This window comes from Megascapheus bottae, chromosome 28 (genome assembly GCF_031878675.1).
Source record: "Megascapheus bottae isolate mThoBot1 chromosome 28, mThoBot2.hap1, whole genome shotgun sequence".
NCBI lineage: Eukaryota > Metazoa > Chordata > Mammalia > Rodentia > Geomyidae > Megascapheus > Megascapheus bottae.
In genome coordinates this window covers 3348841-3369722 of record NC_143536.1, presented here as the reverse complement: position 1 = coordinate 3369722, position 20882 = coordinate 3348841, and the positions used below count along the sequence as shown (strand labels likewise).

Sequence of the window (20882 nt, the reverse complement as noted above, 5' to 3'; positions counted from 1 at the left end):
GTGTTGCCCATGTGATAGCCAGGCAGTCCTCACAGAGCAGGCTCCCAGCCCGGCTGTGCTCCCGGCTCACTCTGGGCCCTGCTGCTGTTTCCTGTCACTGATGGAACGTGGCGTCTGGACTGGATCACTCCCTATTTGGTAATTGCCTTGCGAGGCTGAGCTGGGGCCCACAGGACACACGCCGTGTCTGCACCAGCACCCACGTGAGGTGCTGTGAGGGTTCTGCCGAGAAGCTGGCACGGCTTGGGCAACAAGACGAGTGCCATCTTGCAGCCCCTTCCAGGCTGAGAAACTTAGGTTCCGGCATCTTTCTTCCTGCACCACCCTCAGCTGTGGTGAGGGCAAATCCTCCAGCCACCCAGGTGGACAGACTGGCCCTCCTTCACTGGCCAGTTTTCTGCGGGCATTCCTCACCTGCCAGAGGGAGACCCAGCTGTGGGCGAGGGGGCGGTGATCTTAGAGCTCCACACCTTTTTTTTGGTGCCAGTCCTAGGCTTGAGCTCAGGGCCTGAGCGCTGTCCTTGGACTTTCTCAAGGCTAGAGCTCTACCACTTGAGCCTCAGCACCACTTCCGACTTTTTTCTATGTATGTGGTACCAAGGAATCGGACCCGGGTCTTCATGCATGCTGGGTAAGCACTCTACCACTAGGCCAAACTCCCGGCCTCCACACACCTTTTTCTTAACGTGCGCCTGCAGTTCAGCAGCATCATCAAGCCGCTGTTTGAGTCCTTCGAGGGGATGGTGTCCACCAGCAGCCTGGAGGAGTTGCATCAGACGGCGCTGGCCTGGCTGGACCAGCACTGCTCCCTGCCAGTGCTCAGACCAAGTGGGTGCAACCCTCGTCCGGAAGGGGAAAGGGAGGGAAGGAGGCAGGCAGGCAGGGAGGCCCTTGGCTGGAGGCAGAGCTCGAGGGCCACATTCTGTGGGGTGGATGCAGGGCAGAGCCAGAGGTGGACAGGAGCCTGGGCAGGGCTCGGAGCACCTACTGCCCTGCCAGTCTGAGAAGGGCAGCACTTACTTCATGAACACCTCCTATTTGCCAGGCCCTTTCTGGTCCTTCCATGTATTTTCTTGTTAACCTCTCTGTTTTTCCTGGTGGGGGAGGAGGGTCGGTCATAGGGCTTGAACTCTGGTTCATTGGAGATAAGTCTCATGGACTTTTTGAGCCACCATCCTCAGATCTCCAGCTCCGGAATTCTTGTAACAAAGCTGTGCGCATGTCTGGAGGTTGAGGAGCGTCACATTAAAATGGCAGCGGGAAGGGTTCGGGCCCCTCGCAGCGTCCCGCGGGGCCGGTGTGAGGGGCTCGAGTGTGACGCGAGCCCCACCGTGTTTGCAGTGATCCTGCGTACCCTCCGGCAGCTGAGCACCTCCACCTCCGTCCTCACCAACCCGGCCCAGCTGCCGGGGGAGGCCTCGGAGGCTGTCACGCGCATTGGCAAGAGATCGGGCGAGTCCCAGGCTTAGCCCACCCTGCCTCTCCTGATGCAGCCTCGGTGGCACAGGGCGGTGTCCCGCTCACAGCAGCAGCATGCTGGGAACCCTGCCAGCCCCCCCCCCCCCCCCGCAGCCTCAGCTGCCAGCCTCCCTTTCTTTACCCTTGGGGCAGCCCAGATCCCTTCCCAATCAGTCCACTTGGCAGCCCCCAGCCAGCGAGGGGAGCGGATAGAACAGGAGAGGACAGTGACATCCAGGTCCTTCCAAGCTCCTGCGGGACTGCCTGGTCTTCTCCCATCCTGCCCTCCTGTCCTCCTGGGCCGGCTGAGGGAGAGGGGCCTTGTGCACCACTTTGATGGCCCCAGGCCCCCCCGTGGGGCGGCAGCACAGGCATGCATAGTGGTGGCCCGTGGCAGTGGCAGCGGCTCAAAACCCTTCTGGTGCCTTAGTTCTACCTGGCACTGTGCAGCCTCCCGCCCTGCAGGGGCGCCGTGTCACCCTGCTAGTATCCGGAAGGTCCCACATGCCGCCCCACCGGGTCATCTTAACCTGATGTTCCGTGGAGAACTCCCACTCCAGAACAGTCCTCTGACCAAAGATGTCACCTGCTCCAAGTCTGTCCTGAGTTGGGAGGACGAGCGTGACAGCAGGTGACAGGCAGGCTGCCTGCCGAGGGTCAGCATAGTCTCAGGCGGTGAAGCATCGCAGGGCCGGGGCCCCTGGGTGTGTCGGGCTTCCACAGTGGCCCTGTCCTACTGTGTGTTGTGTTGGAAAGTACTGGAGGGGGCACGTGTGACTCCCCTTGCATCTGCTGCCCCTGCCTGTCGCAGGCACTGTCCAGCACTCAGGGAGCCCAGCCCAGGGCACTGCCCCACCCAGAAGGAAGTGATTACCTGTCCTGCTCTCCCAACTAGCAGGCTTTGCGCACTGCCTCCCTGCCCCCACCTCCCTGCCCCCACCTCCCTGCCCCTCTCCTCCCTGCCCCTGGCCCTTGTCTGCCTGTAGTGCCCCAAGGTGGCGGGAGCCGCGGGGTGGGCTGCCCGTGGATCTGGTTCTTGGCCCCGGCGCCGAGGTCTGCATTGCCCTTGACCTTGCCTGCTCCCTTGTCCGCATCTCTGCCTTGTCTGGGGGAGTGGACGGTGCCCCTCAGCCACCCCCCAAATGTGTTTACGGGCTGAGGGGTGCGCCTGAGGCGCGGGCTGGTCCTTGGACTTACACTGAGACGCGAGAGGACCCCCCTTCCCTGCTGCGGATGGCGGAGGCCCCGGGTCAGAGGGAAGAGGAGATGCGAGCTGCTGTGCCGCCTCCCTCGCCTTCTGACCCCCAGCTTCCTCCTGCCCCGATGGAAGTGTGCGTTAAAATCACGGATGGAAAATTGGCCTCGTGCTTCTTTTGGCCTACCTCTCCTACTTGCTGAGTTTTTCACCATTCTGTTCCTTGGATATTTAAGGCGATTGGATTGTATGAGCCTGAGAGAGAGAGAATGAGAGAGAGAGAGAGTGTGTGTGTGTGTGTGTGTGTGTGTGTGCACCTGTGTGTGTGTGCCCTGGCTGACTTTCAGATGCACGCTTGTTTCCAAGATGAGCTGCAGTGCATTTCTCTGGTGCTCACTGACGCCAGGCGGCTAGGCCACTGTGCTGGATCTGCCCCAGGCGTGTCGTCTCTTGCCCTGGGAATCTTCTCCTTCTGGAATCTTGCCTGGTGGATGTGGCCACACGCGGGGCCCAATCTTGGTCTGTGGCCTGGGCTTGCAGGCCTGCGTTTGGGAACGGCTAAGGTGGCTACTTTGCCAGGAACCTCCACTGTGCACTCACCCTACCACGGTCTGGGTTTGTTTACACTCCTCTTCACCCCATCCTGTCCCCTCTGGAGAATTAAACAGAAAAGAAGATAAAAAGCCAACCAGAAAAGATAAAAGAGGCCGCCGCCTGTCAACTGCAGATGCTTCTGTGAAATCTTCCCGAGCCAGGGTGGTGGGGCTGCCCCAGGGCTCCCGAGCGTGGACTGTGGTCAGCCTTTGGAGGGGCCGTGGTTCTTCATAGCACGGGAGGGGCAGAGGCCCAGAGTCACTGTCCATCCCTGCCCCCCTAGAGCAGTTCAGGAGTCAGCTGGGTGGCGTGGGTTTATGGCACAGTGGGGCAGGGCTGGCACAGGTGGCATGGCGCTGGCCCATGGCCAGGAGTCTCCCCAGCTGGGGTTTGCACACCCCAGCTCTCTGCCATCAGCCGGCCTCAGCACAGCACTGCGCGTGACCTGAGCAGGTTTGGGGCGACCTGTCACCACCTCACTCCTGAGGCTTCCAGGGGGACAGCCTGGTGCCCTGAGGCCTCTGTGGGGAAGTGGGCCTGCCCTGCCCTGCGCCCTGGGGGTGGGGCCGGCGCCTCCCTCCCTCCCCCGCCAGGACTTGTGAACTTGCATAGTCAATGTTGACCTCTGCGTGTGTGTTTGCACATGTGCACGCTTACACGCTTGTGTGTGTGGAATTTTATTTTTTGTAAAATTCTTTTCCAGTTATTTAGCAAAGTTAGCCTGGTTCCCCGTCCAGCCTTGGTCCCGCAGCCCTGCCCTGGCAGGAAGTTCGGCCGAGGGGGCGGCAGGGCGGCTTGCTGTGTGACCCCGCTGTCCTGTGCGCTCGCGGACCCTATGGGGACAGCGTGCCGGGGCCGAGGGATCAGCCGGCCCCAGGTCCTGCGTGGTGCACCAGCTGTGTCCAACACTACAATGCATTTAAAAAACTATATTTGCATCCAACACAATAAAAAGTTGATATTTTTTGGAACACCTGTGCTGTGTGGCCTGGCCTGCAGCGGGCTGGAGGAGGAGCACGAGGTGGGGTCCCCATGCCCCGAAACACAAGGCTGACCACAGCCCCAGCTCTGTACCCAAGCATGGTATGGTCAAGGGGCCTGGGCCCAGAGCTTGTAGCTGAGCGCAGGGCTGTTGGTGGGGCGGAGTGAGGGTGAGATCTGGAATGGCCCAGGTCACAGGCAGGAAAGACCGGCAAGCTGAGTGCGCCATCCTCTTTCAGACCGGACCCGACCCTGTGGGGACACACCTGAGCTGCAGCCGAGCGGGGGTGCAGTGTGTGGACCCAAGCTGCCACGCTTCCCGGGCTCAGGACACCAAGCAGGACTCCATGCCGGGTGGTGGCTCCCGCCACCTGTCATCCCAGCTACCTGGGAGGCTGGGATCCGAGGATCAAGGTTCAAAGCCAGCCCAGGCACAAAAGGACCAGAGACTCTTACCTCCAATTAACTTCTAGAAAACGGGAAGTGGGGCTTGGCTCAAGGACAGGGTGGTAGCCTTGAGCCGAAGAGCTCAGGGACAGCGCCCAGGCCCAGAGTTCAAGCCCCATGATCCACAAAAAAGAAGTGGGCTCGGAGGAGAGGAGACTCCCTCAGGCTCATTTGGGTTTGAGTCGCTTCCGTCTCCCCTGACCAGCAGCTTCTGCCTTGCTTGGTTCTTTGCAGTGTCTCCAGCCAAGTTCCATGTTGTACTTGGACTGAACGGGGGGCTAAGGGGGGCAGGCCGGGCCCTGGTGGCTCTGTCATCCCAGCCGCTCAGAAGGCTGAGATCTGGAGAAATGGTTTAAAACACCCAGGGCAGAAAATTCCATTAGACTCCATCTCCAAAATAATCAAAAAGCAGGTCTGGAGGTGTGACACCAGAGGTGGAGAACAGACGCGCATAGAAGCCGTGTGAGCATGAGGCCCAGAGCGCAAGCCCAGGAATGTTGGTCATTCAGAGGAGACATTTTGGAGGGGTTGGGGGAGCTGGGGCAGGGCTGGGGGCTCTGTTCAGGGTCAGACTTTAAGCCATCACAGGCACACACCCCTGAGAAGTTCTCAAGTTGGTAAAGCTGGAGTTTTGAGGCCCAGGCTCAAATTCTAGGGGTTCTGTTGACAACATGGAGGGTCATCCCATTCAATAGAGGAGAACCCCAGTCACTTCCAGGTTCCCCGGATTAGAAGAGCAAAGATCTCATCCTACAGTGCAGGCCACACGTCCAGGTGCCTGTCGGGCCCAGCCCCAGTCATGGCGCTCTCTACTTTGGTTCTTGTGACTTTCCAGACAAAGCCCATTCCCTGTCTCTTGGCCCCTTCCCACCTCACCTCTGCAATCTGGTCCTGTCCTGTCATGCTCAGGTTCTGTCTTACTCAGCTTGGACTCGGGCAAGCAATGGGGTTGTAAACTTAATGATCTCTGGTTATGTCTGGTGCCATTCAGCGGCTCACGCCTGTAACCCTGGCTACTAGGGAGGCTAAGATCTGAGGATCACAGTTCAAAGCCAGCCTGGGCAGGAAAGTCTGAAACTCTTATCTCCAATAGCCTCCAAAACGCCAGATGTGCAACTGTGGCTTAAGTGCTACAGAGCTAGAAAAGCTCAGGGACAGCACCGAGGCCCTGAGCTCAGGCCCTGGGGCTGGTGTGTGCGCGCGTGCATGCGCACACGCGCGCACACACACACACACACACACACTCCCAGCACTCAAGAAACAGAGGCAATAGGACTCTATTTGAGGCCAGCTTGGGCTACCCTGTCTGCTGGAGCCAGCCAGCAGCGAACCTGGATTCCTGACTTTGGGGGTGAAGACTAGGAAAAGAAGAAAAAGACAAAAAGAAGACAAGAAGGGGCCGGGAGTTTGGCCTAGTGGTTAAAGTGCTTGCCTAGCATGCATGAAGACCCAGGTTCGATTCCTCAGTACCACATATATAGCAAAAAGCCGGAAGTGGTGCTGAGGCTCAAGTGGTAGAGCTCTAGCCTTGAGAAAGTCCAAGGACAGTGCTCAGGCCCTGAGCTCAAGCCCAGGACTGGCAAAAAAAAAAAAAAAAAGAAGACAAGAAAAAGATGGGGTCAGGAGGACTCCAGCCTCAGGCCATGAGCTTAAGACTGTAGCACCATTTATTTCAAGTTCCAACCTTAAATATTTTTCTTAAAACCAGGAAACTGCCATGGGTTACATTCGTACAAAACAGCGATCAACTCTCAAATAGGTTAAATGAATGAGAAGCAATTGACACAGCCCAAAGTCATGAGAACAGCTTACTTACTTCCTTGTGTGCTCAGTTGTGCAGGTCCAAGGTCTCTGACCCCATGCTCAGTCCCCAACACCTGTCTCTAAATGGTCTTAAAAGGCTTTCATCCAGGGCCAGGAGTTTGGCCTAGTGGTAGAGTGCTTGCCTAGCATGTACGAAGACCTGGATTCGATTCCTCGGTACCACATACATAGCAAAAAGCTGGAAGTGTTGCGGAGGCTCAAGTGGTAGAGCTCTAGCCTTGAGAAAGTCCAAGGACACTGCTCAGGCCCTGAGCTCAAGCCCAGGACTGGCAAAGAAAAAAAAAAGGCTTTCATCCTGATGTGGATTGTGGCCCATAGGTCACACTTTGTATTTTCTGTAGCTCTTGTTTTGTAGATGAAGATCTGAGATCACACTTTTGACTTTTTACCTTTTTAGTTCAGAAGTAAAGAACACACCAGGAAGCAGAGGGTAACGTGCCCCCCCCCCCAGCCGCCCTCCGTGCCCGCTGAGCCAGCGCCCATCCTCACTCATCCTCAGCTCCCACCTTTATTTTTGGTTTGGTTTGGTTTGCTTAATGAACTCAGGACCTAGACCTTGTCCTGGAGCGCTCTACCACTTGAGCCACAGCACCGTTTCCGGCTTTTTCTCTGCATGTGTCCTGAGGAATCGAGCCCAGGGCCTCACGCATGCGAGGCAAGTGCTCTACCGCTAGGCCACACTCCCGGCCATCACCTCCGCTGTTTGTAAGCAAATCTCCGACACTGGATTTCATTCAGGAGAGCAGATGGTGCTTCTTAAACACCACTTCCAGGATTGCTTAGGAAAGGGCAGTGTGGGTCGTGGAAAATTCCCACTGGCGTGGTCACAGTCAATGAGAAAGCAGAGGCCGGGCCTGCGATGGCTCCATCTCCTCTTGCTGCTCCGGGGGTGCAGAGGGGATGGCTTTGTCAGGTAAGTCCGCTTTCCTCTCCGAATGAGCAGTTCCGAGGCTGCCACTGTGTGTGAGGCTGAGGTCTGAGCCAGGCCAGGCAAGGCCCAGTACTCGCCACACACACCAGCCCTGGCCCAGCTCCAGTGGTGCCGCCTCTCAGGTCCCAGCTTCCAGACCCGTGGAGTATGGCTGACTTGCCGGGGTGCACTGGAGTCTCCACACCCCCCTTGCCTCACCCTAGCCCAGTGCGCGGTGCGCTGGCGTCTCCTCTCCTCTAGCCTCCTTTGCTCAAGAGCTCTGTACTGACTGAAAGGCTGGATTTGAACTAGTGTTGGCAAGTATAGGAGCCCAGTATGATGTGTGGACCTGAGAGATGGGTTAACCTGGGTGCAGGGGTGGGGTGAGGGGTGGGGGGCACCCCTGTGATGGGGCCTGGCCAGGGGCCACAGGCTAAGCCACATCAGCCAGATCTTGGCTGTAGGACAGGGGGAGCAAATTCTGTTCCTTCTTTTCCATTCCCTTCTTTCCTTTCCTTTCCCTTCCCTCCCTCCCACCCTTCCTCTCTCTCTCTCTCTTCTTTCTTTCTTCTTCTCTCACTCTCTTTCTTCCTTCCTTTTCTCTCTCTTGCTCTTTCTTTCCTTTCTGCCAGGCCTCAGTACCATGTACATAGAAAAAAGCCAGAAGTGGTGCTGTGGTTCAAGTGGTAGAGCTCCAGCCTTGAGAAAGTCCACGGACAGTGCTCAGGCCCTGAGAGTTCAAAAAAAAAAAGCAATGAGAGGTGAGCGACCAATGCGGCTCAAGGCTGTATTGGGGGGCAGACCTGCCCAGCTGCTCCAAGCAGGAGTGCAGGCGACAGCAGTGGACAGGTGTGAGGGAATTTGAACAGTCTTAGGGGACAGTCACACGGGCACATTACCGCGTTTCCACAGGTCCTCGTGCTTGCCGGGAGGAGGCTCATTTTTCCTTTGCAGCTCAACCTCCTACCCTGGCTTGCCCACCCTCTGGACGGGTGGACAGCACCCAAGCCCTTGTTTGTCTCCTACCTTCCATCTTTTTGTCCCCTGTAGATGTCTCATTTCCGGTCCACCGCTCTCCCTCCCTCCCCCCCCCCTTCTCTCTCAACCCCTCAGACGCTGGTATCTCTTCTGGCACTTCTGGGGTTAACGTCAGGCTCTGAGGTCTGCCTACATCTCTTACCTGCCATAAAACCCTCTCCACTGAGCCAGGACCCCCAAAATGGCGTCTTTCCTTCCATGGATCCTCCATCCACGGCTCTTCTCTCTTGGACTCAGCAACTTCTCACAGGAATGTTTGGAAACCTCCGCCAACCAAAAAGTCACTGAACGCTGCATGGCAGGCCACCGGGGGCTTCAATAAATAAATAAATGAATGAATAAATAAATAGGGCACCTACACATCATTCCATGTTTACACTGCGCCCCGTCGCTAGAGCTCTACCCCTCGAGCCACAGCACCACTTCCAGCTTTCTCTGCATGGCCTTTCCTGCTGGTTTTGGTTTGGGTTGGTTTGGTTTCTGTGCCCAGGGCCTGAGGTGTAGAGTGAGCTGACTGCTCAGCTCCCCTCCCCACCCCCGCGCCCCTTCCTGTTTACAGAAATCAGTTCCATGTCTGTTTCCCCGATGCGACAATGAGACGCGCCCCCAATTCCTGTACCCACGAAACATCCTCGCCTCGCAACACCGTCTTCTCATGCCACTCCCCTGAATTCCCACAGTCCACGTAATGTGCCCCGTGTGACCGCCCCCAAAAACTGGGTTCAAATCCCCCCACACCTGTGCACTACTGTCGCCTCCATTCCTGCTTGGAGCAACTTGGCAGGCTTGCCCCCCAATAAAGCCTTGAGCCTGTACGGGTTGCTCGCCTCTCTTTCTTCTGGTTACCTTTCTACCACTGGAGCCACACCCCAGCTTTCCTGGTGGCTAACTGGAGGTAAGAATGTTCACAGGCTTTGCTGCTGGACTGGCTTGGAACCAGGGCCCTCAGATCTCAGCTCCTGAGTAATAATGGTTTGAATCAGCAGCCTCGGGCTACTGTGATGAATTCATGAATTAATTCATTTTTGATGCAGGGTCTCACGGTGGAACTTGCTATTTTCCTGCCTCCGCCTCCCGAGGGCCGGGATTACAGGCATGTATCACCACACCCGATTCCTCCTGATGGGCTAAATATGCTGGGTTTATGAAAGTTAGGTGCCTAGGAATTACTGTCTCTTTCCCCCACTCCTCCAAATCCCATCTTCCAGAGTTCTCAGCTCAGAACGGCAGCCATAATTCTTCCCCGTGTCCCCATGTTCCCCCCCCAGCCCACCCTCCACCTTGCTACTTCAGCGCTTTGGACTCTGATGCCCCGCCACCCGCCCACCCGTGCTCTGTTTCTGCAACTCACAGCACGAGACACCTCCTGCTCAGGTCCCTGCGTCTCATTTTATCACTCATCTGTCACGCTCACAGCTGCGATCTGATCACATCTACCCACTAGCTTCCAGGGGGAGGAGGAGCCCCAAAATCACGGCTCTCATTACCCTCACCCTGGAGATAAGAACACGGAGGCCTCCGGCGTTACGCAACGACCACCACGTAGTAATCGCTGTAGGCCTGGGTGTGTCAGTGCCTAGAGCCCAGCCATCTTCCCAGGCTTGAGCTGTGTGCCAAGCATTGTGCCACACACTGTGCCAGTGACCCACACTTACCATCAAAAGATAGAAGCTAAGAAGGGTTCTCCCCATGAAGGAGAACAGAGGCTTTCCTGTCACCATAGGAGAAAGTGGAGCCAAAGGGAGTCCCGCCGCCCCTGGGGCAGCCAGGCTGTGACCCTCCCTTCAGGTTGGCTGGACCAGCATGTCTGCACACAGGCCATGTCTACCCAGCACCAGCCTGACGGCCTGGGGGTCCTGGAGGATTGGTGGCCTGAGGGTCTTGGGGTCCTGAGACTTTCTCTATTCAGGACAATTATCCAAGACAGAAATACAAGCCCTGTTATTTGAAGGGGGAAAAAAAAAAGTGAAATTGCGTTTCCCATCCTAGCATAAATCCAGCCTGGTCTGCGTGGCTCACGAGATGAGTGAGGCCAGCGGTTTGGTCACAGTACCCCTGTGACCAGGACAGATGGCGCTGGGTCGTGTATAGAGAGACCTTAGGAGAGTCGGGCACAGTGGCTCACGCCTATCATCATCCCAGCTACGCAGGAGGCTGAGATTTGAGGATCACAGTTCAAAGCCAGCCTAGGCAGGAAAGTTCATGAGACTCTTCAATTAACCACCAGAAAACCAACTAGAAGTACAGCAGTGGCTCAAAGTGGTAGAACAATTAGCCTTGCCCAAAAAGAGCTCAGGGACAGTGCCTAGGCCCTGAGGCTCAAGACACATACATAGATTGATATAGATAGAGATACAGACATAGACATAGATTTAGATGAACTCTGACCCCCACCTCTGCCGCCTGGGGAGCTGGGGTTACAGGGGTGTGGCGCCATGTCGCAGGTATTTGTTGAGACGAGGTCTGGCTCATTTTTTACCTCCGTCCTTCTGGCCTCTGAGTGGCCCAGACCCACATGTGCACGTTTTCAGTTCACCGTGGATAGTGTTTTGTGACCTGCTCTTTTATTCACTCACATTGTGTTTGGGACATTTTACCACACAGTTTTGAAGGGCAACAAAATGCCAGTATGCATACATGGCAGCGTGTCCGGCTTCTCGTCGCTTGGGCAGTGGGGTTGGTGGCCATGCAGATGGGGCCCTCGGTCCCCTTTCTGTGGGAAGTGCCATTGACCCAGGTCTTGCTGCTCTGCTCTGAAATCCAGGTCCTTATGTCCCAGCGGCTTCTCCCGGCCAGGACGCTGGGCCTGCTCGTCCAGTCCAGTCCCGTCCCGTCCCGGAAACGGGACTCCTGATGAGCCTTGGCCCGAGGTTTCCTGGCAGCCTCCCTGAGCCTCCAGTAGAGGACAATGCCTGCTTGCAGGGGCGGGGCGGGGTGATGAGGGGGGTTTGGGGTCCTTATCGCTTGGAAAGTGTCTGCTGGTTGGGTAGCAGAACACAAGGCCTCCCGCTTGTTTGCTCTGTGGTGACTCGTTGGTTGCTCAGTTTCACATCCTCTGCTCCGGTTTCTAGTTTTACATCTGAGCTTCCCTCCCCTCTCCTTAGCCTCCCGCCCTCCCTCATTCTCTCTCTCTCTCTCTCTCTCTCTCTCTCTCTCTCTCTCTCTCTCTCTCTCTCTCTCTCTCTCTCTCTCTCTCATTAGACTGCATCTTCTATTTTCTTTTTACTTTCTCTCCCAGCTCCTAATCTTCAGATTAAGAACATATATTGTTCCATTTTCTTCTTCTTCCTTGCTGGCTGAGAACACCGGGGCTTACCCGAGATCCTACACTTTAATTTCTCTCTCTCTCTCTCTCTCTCCTCTCTCTCCTACCAGGACTGGGGTTTGAGCAGTGTCTCTGAGCTTTTTTGTTCACGGCTGGCATTCATCACTCTCACTGCCACTTTGTTGGTATTGAATGGAGATAAGAGTCTCAGGGAGCACACTCCTCAGCTCTCAGCCTTCTGAGTAGCTAAGATCACAGATAGGAGCCACTGGCAAGTATACTTTTTTATTTTTCTTTTTCTTTTTTCGCCAGTCCTGGGGCTTGAACTCAGGACGTGGGCACTGTCCTTGGTCACTTTTTGCTCAAGGCTAGCGCTCTGCCATTTGAGCCACAGTACTATTTTTTCTCTGTCTGGGGTACCAGGGAGTTGAACCCAGGGCTTTGCTGGGACTCAGCCATGTTCCTGGCCCAAGCATACATTTTTAGTTAACCTTGGAGTATTCCCTTTGTAAAACACAGATCTTGATATCACACTATTTTTGCTTCTCTATGACTCTTGATTATTTGGGTTTCCTCTCCTCTGAGTTAGAAATGCTTGATTTTTTAAAAGTTATTATTTTGGATTTTTGTGTGTCCCAAGTTAAATACCATGAAAGTTGTTTGCTAGGAAAGATGATAAGCCTCACAATGCCGAGATCTGGTCTCTCGCCTCTTTCTAGCTCTGGGTAGATTGTCAGGCTGAGAAGTTCTGGTTAGCTGGGGGATTTTGCCTGTTGAATTCCAGATAAATTAGGGTTCATCTCGCGCTGCCCACAGTGGGCTCTGTTCTCGCCGCTGCCTCCAGCAGTGGGTGATTTTCCTCTGGCGTGGCTCTGTGGCTCTGTGGCAGGTGTGGTGATTTCCAGTGTCGGCTTTGATTGCCTCCATCTCCCCTGAAGCTTGTTTTGTTTCTGAGAACCTGGGGTGGGGTGGGGGTGGGGGGCAGAGGCAGCACCAGGCCTGGGGCCGGCCCTGCTCTGCTTCCAGTGCTCATGGGGTGATGGATGGGGAGCCGGGCCCCCACTCCACGCCCCAGAGCCCCAGGCCAGCATCTGAGAGGCAGCGGGAGGATGGACAGAGCAGTGGTGCTGAGGGGGCCACGCTTCCCATGGGCGAGGTATCCGCTCATGGTCGTTGCAGTCGTGCGGCTCTGCGAGCTGGCCAGGACGCGTCTCCACGGCCGGGCCACCTTGTGAGAAGCGTGGCGAGGCGAGCCCATCCTTATGTGCACCTCGGCACGCCTGGAGGACACGGGGCCTGGTGGGGCAGGGAGTGCACAGAATCAGCAGGAGGCCGGGCTGCGCCCAGGCGGGGCTCAGCCAGCTGCAGCCTCACCCCTGCCTGCCTGCGGCCTCCTGCCATTGATTGCGAGTCCACCTGCATCATCACCCCCACTCCGCCCCAGCTGCAGGAAGCCTGTCACCCACATTTTCAGCTTCTGTTGCTTACTATGGAGCGGGCTGGGGGGGGGGGGCAGTGCAAGCAAAGTGTTAATTCCCACGGAACGAGCTCGGGTGTTCAGTAATGAAAACCTGGGGATGCGACAACGGATTCAAGGAAAAAGAGGGGAATCCAGGGTCTCCCTTCCGTCTGTCTGTCCATCAGTAAGAACACTGGGTGCTAGAATAGAGCGCTGCACTCAGTGACAGCCCCTCCAGGCCTCCAAGCCAGGCAGCCAGGCCTCGGGTGCTGCTGTCTAACTTGCAGCATTTATTCCCATCCTCTCTGCTTTTGTCTGTGCAAGGCTGCCGGGGCCGCAGGCTGGAGGTGTGGAGGTGTGGATCCCGCGCAGGGTGGGGGCGGGGGGCCTAATGAAAGAGCAAGGTCTTGGCTTTACACCCCCAAAGTGCACTCGCGAAACAAGATTAAAAATAAAATAAAATCTGGTGCTGTGGCTCACACCTGTAATCCCCGCTACTCAGGAGGCGGAGAGCTGGAGAGTCACGGTTTAAAGGCAGCCCAGCAGAAAAGTCACCCCACTGGGTTCTATCTCCAAAATAACCAACAGGAAGCCAGGCCAGGGGCCACGAGTGTGGCCTAGGGGTAGAGTGCTTGCCTAGCATGGACAAAGACCCGGGTTTGATTCCTCAGTACCGCATACATAGAAAAAGACAGAAATGGTGCTGTGGTTCAAGCGGTAGAGCTCTAGCCTTGAGAAAGCCCCAGGACAGTGCTCAGGCCCTGACTTCAGGCCCCAGGACTGGCAAAAAAAAAAATATAGAGAAGCTAGGCTTGAGGCATGGCTCAAGTGGTAGAGTAGCAGTCTGAGCCAGCAAACTTAAAGAGGCCTGAGGTCAAATCCTAGCTCCAGAAAAACAGACAGACAAAAACAAAACAAAACCCTGAAAACCTGGAGCCTCACTGATAATATCTAACACGACGGCAAAGCCGCTTTATCCAAGGGTGGGGACAGCTTTGTGGGAATTCCCTGCTGCATCGGCCTCTCCACACCAGGGCCAAGAGACACTTAGGATGGCACTCTGTGACTGAGAAGCTGGGATTTTATTTTGGATTTTATTTGCTTTATGTGGATACTGGTGTTTGAACTCAGGCTCCACATTTCCACTTTGCTTTAAAAAAAAAAAATTCATTGTATTTTATGTGGTATCAAGGAAAGCCACATTCTTTGCCCTCACTTTTTCTTGCTCGAAGCTGGTTGTCTACCTTTTGAGGCATGCCTTTACTTCTAGCTTTTTTTTTCTGGTCCTGGGGCTTGAGCGCAGGGCCTGAGCACTGTCCTTGGGCTTTCTCAAGGCTAGCGCTCCACCACTTGAGCCACAGCATCACTTCTGGCTTTTTTCTATGTGTGTGGTACCAAGGAATCAAACCCGGGTCTTTCTGCATGCTAGGCAAAGACTCTCTCACTAGGCCAAACTCCCGGCCCCTACTTCTGGCTTTTTCCTGGTTAATTGGAAATAAGAGTCTTTCTACTTTCCAGGATATTCCATGATTCTTTTCTCTGATGAATCACCCAAAAGTCAAAAGTGTAGCTGTGGCTCAAGTGGTAGAACGCCAGCCATGAGCAAAAGAGCTCAGAGGCAGCACCCAGGTTTCTGAGCTCCAGTCCCAGGACTGGAGGGAAAAAAAGCAAGCTAAGGAATTGTTGTAGCTTCTGGGATTTTGAGTTGAACTCATGCTCTGCCTGCCACAGCCTCGAAAGTGCTGGGATTACAGGTATGTGCCAGCGTGCCTGGCTCTGGGAGTCTTATTTGTGCCGATTCACTGTGGTAACAGAAGCGTTAGATTATTCTAAAACACCTCCGACTTCACGCACAGCTTCCCATAGCCTGGATTCTCATCCTTTGATTTTTTTTTACAGTCCTGGGACTTGAACTCAGGGCCTGGGCACTGTCCCTGAGCTTCTTTTGCTCAAGACTAGCACGCTACCCCTTGAGCCACAGCACCACTTCCAGCATTTTCTGTGTATGTGGTACTGAGGAACTGAACCCAGGGCTGTATCCATGCTAGGCAAGCACGCTACCATTCAGCCACACTCCCAGCTTCCTCCAGACCTTTGAGTTCAACCCCGAACCAAATCCAAACCAGATGATGAGAGAATTACAATATAATTTATTAAATAGACTCTGAGGGCTCCTGTAAGGAACACAATAATAACTCCACATAATAAACATCAATAAATAATACAGCTGCCACCTGCAGTCCATACCGGGTACAAGAGGAAAACATCACAGCAGCCCCAACACGCATGACAACCACCGATCGTGCTCACGCGGTTCGTTCGTGCGCGGTGCTCAGCCGGGGCCTGGCGGTCACTTGTGGACGCAGTGTCTGCCCTCCTCTTTCAGTCTCGCCTTGAAGGCACTGTACGATGTGTTCACGCACGTTGAGAACTCTTGGAAAACAGCCTTGATGAACATTTTCTTTGCAAAATTCTCATGGAGGGGCTCAGACACGTGTGGCTCGGGCGTGTCTTCGTACTGGAGGTCTTGCAGTTGCTTCAGGATTGCTTCCATGGCAGTTTGGTTGGCTGGCTGGATGAGCTCCTTGACTTTCTTCACGTAGGCCCGAAGAACTGAGATGTTGTTCGCTGCCTGTGGGCCGGGGGTAAAGCAGGGCAGTGCGGGTCTCCCCGCCGGGTGCTGTGGCAGCCCCGTCTTCTCATCCAGCTCCTGTGGGAAGAGGAGGAGAGATGGTAAACACCAGGCTGGCGACCACAGCAGAGCTGCCAACAGCTCACGTCCCGCCTGGCCCACACCTGATCTCACGGGTGCCATGGCCCCTGAGCCTCTGCTCAGCATTGTCCCCACTTCCAGGGGTGCCAGCCCATCGTGGCCGGGCCAGCTCCAGCCCAGTCTGCTGAGGTGCCCGGGACCCTGACAGAGGAGGGCTTCTGCGTGCCTCAAAGTTTCCCAAACAGACCAAAGACCTCAGGACCCCCTCTCCCCCGCCCCCAGTCTCCCATCTCCTCTCTTTCTTCCCAAAGCCTGACAGCTCTGGGGTTTGGCCCAATGGCAGAGGGACCTCATCAAACTCCATCTGGCTGTGCCTTTGCATGTAGAAAAGCCAAGCCAAGCCACAGTGGGTGAGAAGGCCCCATCAGTCACCTGTTTGGTTTGTCTAGTTGCAGGTACCTGAGGAGTCCTGCCTACAGGTGGCCCTGGGAAAGCAGAGGATTTCATTCACACTGGCGCCCCACAACCACCTGCTGCCTCTGGAGACGCAGGAGAAGACTGGTTAAGCCCTGTTGTTTCTGGGACTTCATTTGCAGCTCAGATCAGCTCTTGTGGCTAGCACAGAATTCTTGAACAACAGGCAGCCCCACTAAGGAGAAGTCACTAGAAAATGCCTGGCAAATCTGGTTCACCAGGGCAGTCCAAGCCTCATAAGCTTCTCCTTCCCTTCCTGGCCCTGCAGCTAGCTTCAAGTCTGAAAAGAGCTTTTGGGGTATGTGTGCGTGTGTTGGTCTGGTGGCTGGGTGCTATTCCTGAGCTGCTGCTGCTTCTGCTTCTGCTTCTGCTTCTGCTTTTTCTTCTTCTCCTCCTCCTCCTCCTCCTTCTTCTTCTTCTTTTGACTTTTGGTGGTCATTGAAGATAAGAGTCACAGTTCTGCTGGGTGTGATGGCTCATAGACTGTAATCCCAGCTACTCAAGAGGCTGAGATCTGAGGACTGAGGTTCAAAGCCAACCCAGGTATCAAAGTCTGTGAGACTCTTATCTCCAATTAAGCATCAGGGCTAGGGTGGTAGCCTTGAGCTCAGGGACAGTGCTCAGGTTCAGAGTTCAAGCCACATGAACCCCCCCCCCAAAAAAAAGTCACAGATTTTCCTGCCCGGGCTGGCTTCGAACCACAATCCTCAGATCTGAGTAGCTAGGAATAGAAAAGTGAGCCACGGCTCCTAGAAGACATTTGAAAGCAATGGCTGGACAGAAGCTCGACAGCACTCACATAGTGTTCTGCAAGGGTTCCGACCCCAAACTGTAAATTCTCCAGGATCATCTTTGTATCGCATAACGACGGTCCGCCGATGGGGTTTGCGAGCATGGACAGCCACGTCGCCACGTAGCAGAGCAGCGCCAGGGCAGGCTTCGTGGATCCTGGAGAGAGAAAACCACGTGTGAACACATCAATCAGACCCCTGGCCGCCCAGCTTCAACCACGCAAGCCGCAGTCAAGCCGCCGCTGGGGAGGTTCTAGACTCTTCCGCTCTGGTGAGAAGGGCCCCTGCCAGAGAGGAGCGGGTCATCAGGGCGGTGGGTACCTGCAGTGGAGAGCATGGTGAGAGGGCACGCCGGGCCTGCCTCGCCAGTGGCCTCTGGAGCCCGATGCGAACGCCATGGTGGCCAGGAGACACCTATAACGGATCCACGGGAGGAAGAGGGTCACGCAGGTCCCGCCCACGGCAAAACCATTGCTCAGCTTTTCTCCAGAAAACACTGAAAATTCTGCCAAGCAAAGGCTGGGTGAAATCAGGGCTGAAAGGAAACGCTGAGGTTACCCTCAACGCGGGCGGGCAGAGGCCTGACTCAACCTCTCTCTCTCTCACACACACACCACACACATACACACACACACATGCTTGCACACGTATGCCCACACATGTCACCGGAAGGCACACCCATCTTGGCCATTTCTTCTTGGAAAGAGCTCATTGATCTGGCTAGAGGAAAATTTGAAGGCCAGGGTTGAAGGAGTGACTTTGGGGGTGGGGGGCGCCCCACGGGGAGTTTCTGGGAAGGGCCTGCCTGACGGCGTCCTCCTCCTCTGTGCAGGAAGGAGCAGCCATGGAAGATCGGGCGAGAGATCTGCAGACTCGGTTAGCTTTGGGAATTTCTGAAGTGAGCAGGGATGGCTCTGATGACTGTGGAACGGGGTGAGTCACACACGCGTGGCCTCTCAGCCCTGCCGCCCCATGGCTGGGCCTTGGACAGCCCTCGAGCCTCTGCTGGGCCTTTGCCACCCCAGACTCTAGAACCAAGAGACATGAGCCCAAAATTAATGAAGTAAAAATGTTTATTTGTGGTTGGCTTTGCAATACCAGTTCAATGGTAGAATATTTGCCTAACACCCACAGTGCTACATGGATTGTTTACTCAGCACCCCAAAAAGAGGTGTTTTGGTTTTTTTTTTTTTTTTGCTAATCCTGGCTTGAGCTCAGGGCCTGAGCACAGTCCTTGGGTTTTTTCTCAAGGGCAGAACTCTACCACTTGAGCCACAGCACTACTTCTACGGATGTGGTACCTAGGAATCGAACCTGCGCCTTCGTGCATGCTAGATAAGCTCTACCACCAGGCCAAGATCCCGGCCCCAAAAAGAATGATTAAAGGAATGTATTCCTGTTTCCTTTCTTGTTACCTGGGGATTGGACTCATTTGAGATCTTGAGACAAGATCTTCATAAGTCTTTCCAGACTGGCTCCAAACTCCCAACCCTTCTGTAGAATGAGCAGCTGGGACCACAGGCGTGTACTACCATCCTGGCTCATGATTTCTATTTTATGTGCCCATTTTGACCAGGTCCTCTCAGAACCTCAGAAGTGGCAGCAAATTTAGGCAAAGCTCCTGCCCACAGGGCTGCTGCGCCAATGGTGGTGCAAGCCTGAAATCAATCTATCTATCAATCTATCATCTATCATCTATCTATCCTGGGGCTTGAACTCGGGACCTGAACACTGACCTTGAGCTTTCTCAAGGCCAGCGCTCTACCACTTGAGCGCTGTTCTGTGTATATGGTACTGAGAAATCAAACCTTCCCAGCCCAGCCAAAATATATTTTTTAAGAAGTAATTAAGGGTCCAGGAGTCTGGCCTGGTAGTAGAGTGCTTGCCTAGCATGCATGAAACCCTGGGTTTGATTCCTCAGTACCACATACACAGAAAAAAGCCGGAAGTGGTGCTGTGGCTCAAGTGGTAGAGTGCTAGGCTTGAGCAAAAGAAGCTCAGGGACAGTGCCCAGGCTCTGAGTTCAAGCCCATGACTGGCATATAAATAAATGAACTTAAGAGAAATAAACAAAAGGGGATGGGGACCTGAGGACTTGATTCAAGTGGTAGAGTACTTGAGGCTTTGAGTTCAAACCTCAGTACTGTCACCCACAAGGTGAGTTTAGAGAACTGGTTGAGGAGAGTGGCTATAATCCTTACCTATAATCCTTGCGGCTCTGGAGGTGAGTTGTGCCTCCACGGACCGGGCAGGAGGGCCTGGCCTACAGTCCTAGAAAGCCAATGCAAGAAGGCCAGCCAAGTGCCAGGAAAGCAGGTCACCCTGGAAGGAGATTGGAAGTGGTTTTTCAAGAAAGAGGAAACGGTTGACACGGTGGTAAGCCGTGGCGAGGTTGAGAAGATAAGGTGGAAGGACAGCGTGAGGTTCGCGCACATGAGGTCATAGGAACTTTGTAGGGGAACTTGGAACAAATTCTTGGGGTGGAAGTCCTGTGTGGTTCTAGCAAGGAGGAAACCATGAGGGGAGGCGGTGGAGGAGGTGAGGGTGAGGAGGAAGGAGCGTGCTGGGAGGGGATGGGCAGAGAATGAAGAGCTAGGCCTGCTGAAATCTGGTGAGGAGAGTGCGTAGAGAATGCCCAGCTCCATTTATGAAGTAGACGACGATTCCTTAGAAATGACAACAAGAGGCAAAGACATGGCGAGGTGAGGGTGAGGCTTCGCGGGGAGCCCTGGCCAGGAAGCGCCAGGCCAGGCTTTCCTCCCATTCCACAGGAAAAACCATGAAGGGGTGACACTCCACAGCCCTGGGAAGGGACAACACTCCACAGCCCTGTGAAGGGATGGTGACACTCACAGCCCTGTGAAGGGATGGTGACCCTCACAGCCCTGTGAAGGGATGGTGACCCTCACAGCCCTGTGAAGGGATGGTGACACTCACAGCCCTGTGAAGGGATGGTGACCCTCACAGCCCTGTGAAGGGATGGTGACCCTCACAGCCCTGTGAAGGGGTGGTGACACTCACAGCCCTGTCAGGGGGAGCGCAGACCAGCTGAGGAATGCACGGGAGAAGCTGCAGAAAGGGAAAGGCCAACGCCGGCGCTGCTCCCCTCATGCTGGCGGGGAGACCGGGCCCTGAGCCGCCCCGGGGACGAGCAGCGGGGCCGGGCCGGGCCTGTGTCCTTGCCACATGGCCGCACTTTCCTTCCTTCCCCGGGTCGGTCCCGGGCTTGAATCGGGCGTGGCGCCTCTACCGCTCGAGCCGCGCCACCGCCGTGGTTTTGGTAGTTTACCGGAGATCCGAGTCTCGCAGACTTCTCTACCCTGGCTGGCTTTGAACCGGGAGCCGGCCAGGGCGGGGGCCGGGGACGTCGGCGGCGGTGGCGGGCCCGCAGAGCCCGCCCCGCCCCCGCCCAGCTCGCCCCGCCCCTGCCCCGCCCACCAGGTTCGCCCCGCCCACCAGATTCGCCCCCGCCCACCAGATTCGCCCCGCCCCTGCCCGGTCCCGCCCAACACGCCCCGCCGGCCCCGCCCCCACCCCCGCCCAGCTCGTCCCGCCCCGCCCAGCACGCCCCGTCCCACCCGGGCCGCCCCCCCCCCCCCCGCCCAGCTCGCTCCGCCCCTGCCCGGTCCCGCCCCCGCCCAACACGCCCCGCCCCACCTGCCCCGCCCCCGCCCCCGCCGCCCCTCCTCCTCCGCTGTCGCCGGGCAGCGGCCGTTGCCTGGCAGCGGGCGCG

At 55.8% G+C, this 20882-nt stretch overlaps 2 protein-coding genes across 4 annotated transcripts in view; one reads left to right on the top strand and one right to left on the bottom strand.

Moving 5' to 3' along the window:
• The window catches only part of Mlxip (MLX interacting protein), a 39578-nt gene extending 32402 nt beyond the window's left edge, over nucleotides 1-7176 (top strand). For 2 of the 3 annotated variants that reach the window (XM_090319977.1, XM_090319975.1), the window contains exons 16-17: nucleotides 699-828; nucleotides 1342-2232. In XM_090319977.1, coding sequence (XP_090176103.1) covers nucleotides 699-828; nucleotides 1342-1469 — 258 coding nt within the window. In that variant the 3' untranslated portion in view covers nucleotides 1470-2232. Of the gene's footprint in view, nucleotides 1-698; nucleotides 829-1341; nucleotides 2233-6896 lie in introns of those variants that run through there. The other variant, XM_090319976.1, reaches the window with a different exon arrangement.
• An 8199-nt stretch (nucleotides 7177-15375) lies between these two features.
• Nucleotides 15376-17536, bottom strand: Il31 (interleukin 31). The gene is made up of 3 exons (XM_090319848.1): nucleotides 17471-17536; nucleotides 17158-17306; nucleotides 15376-15881 (listed from the first exon to the last, which is right to left on the bottom strand). Exons 1-3 carry the CDS (start codon nucleotides 17484-17486, stop codon nucleotides 15522-15524), a joined length of 525 nt encoding a protein of 174 aa, XP_090175974.1. The 5' UTR covers nucleotides 17487-17536; the 3' UTR covers nucleotides 15376-15521.
• Between the last annotated feature and the right edge of the window lie 3346 nt (nucleotides 17537-20882).

What these genes read in the sequence shown, in the direction of transcription:
- Il31 (XM_090319848.1), bottom strand. An exon ending in GAACCCTTGCAGAACACTAT is followed by an intron (nt 15,882 to 17,157) that starts GTGAGTGCTGTC and finishes CTCTTCCCACAG; the next exon opens with GAGCTGGATGAGAAGACGGG.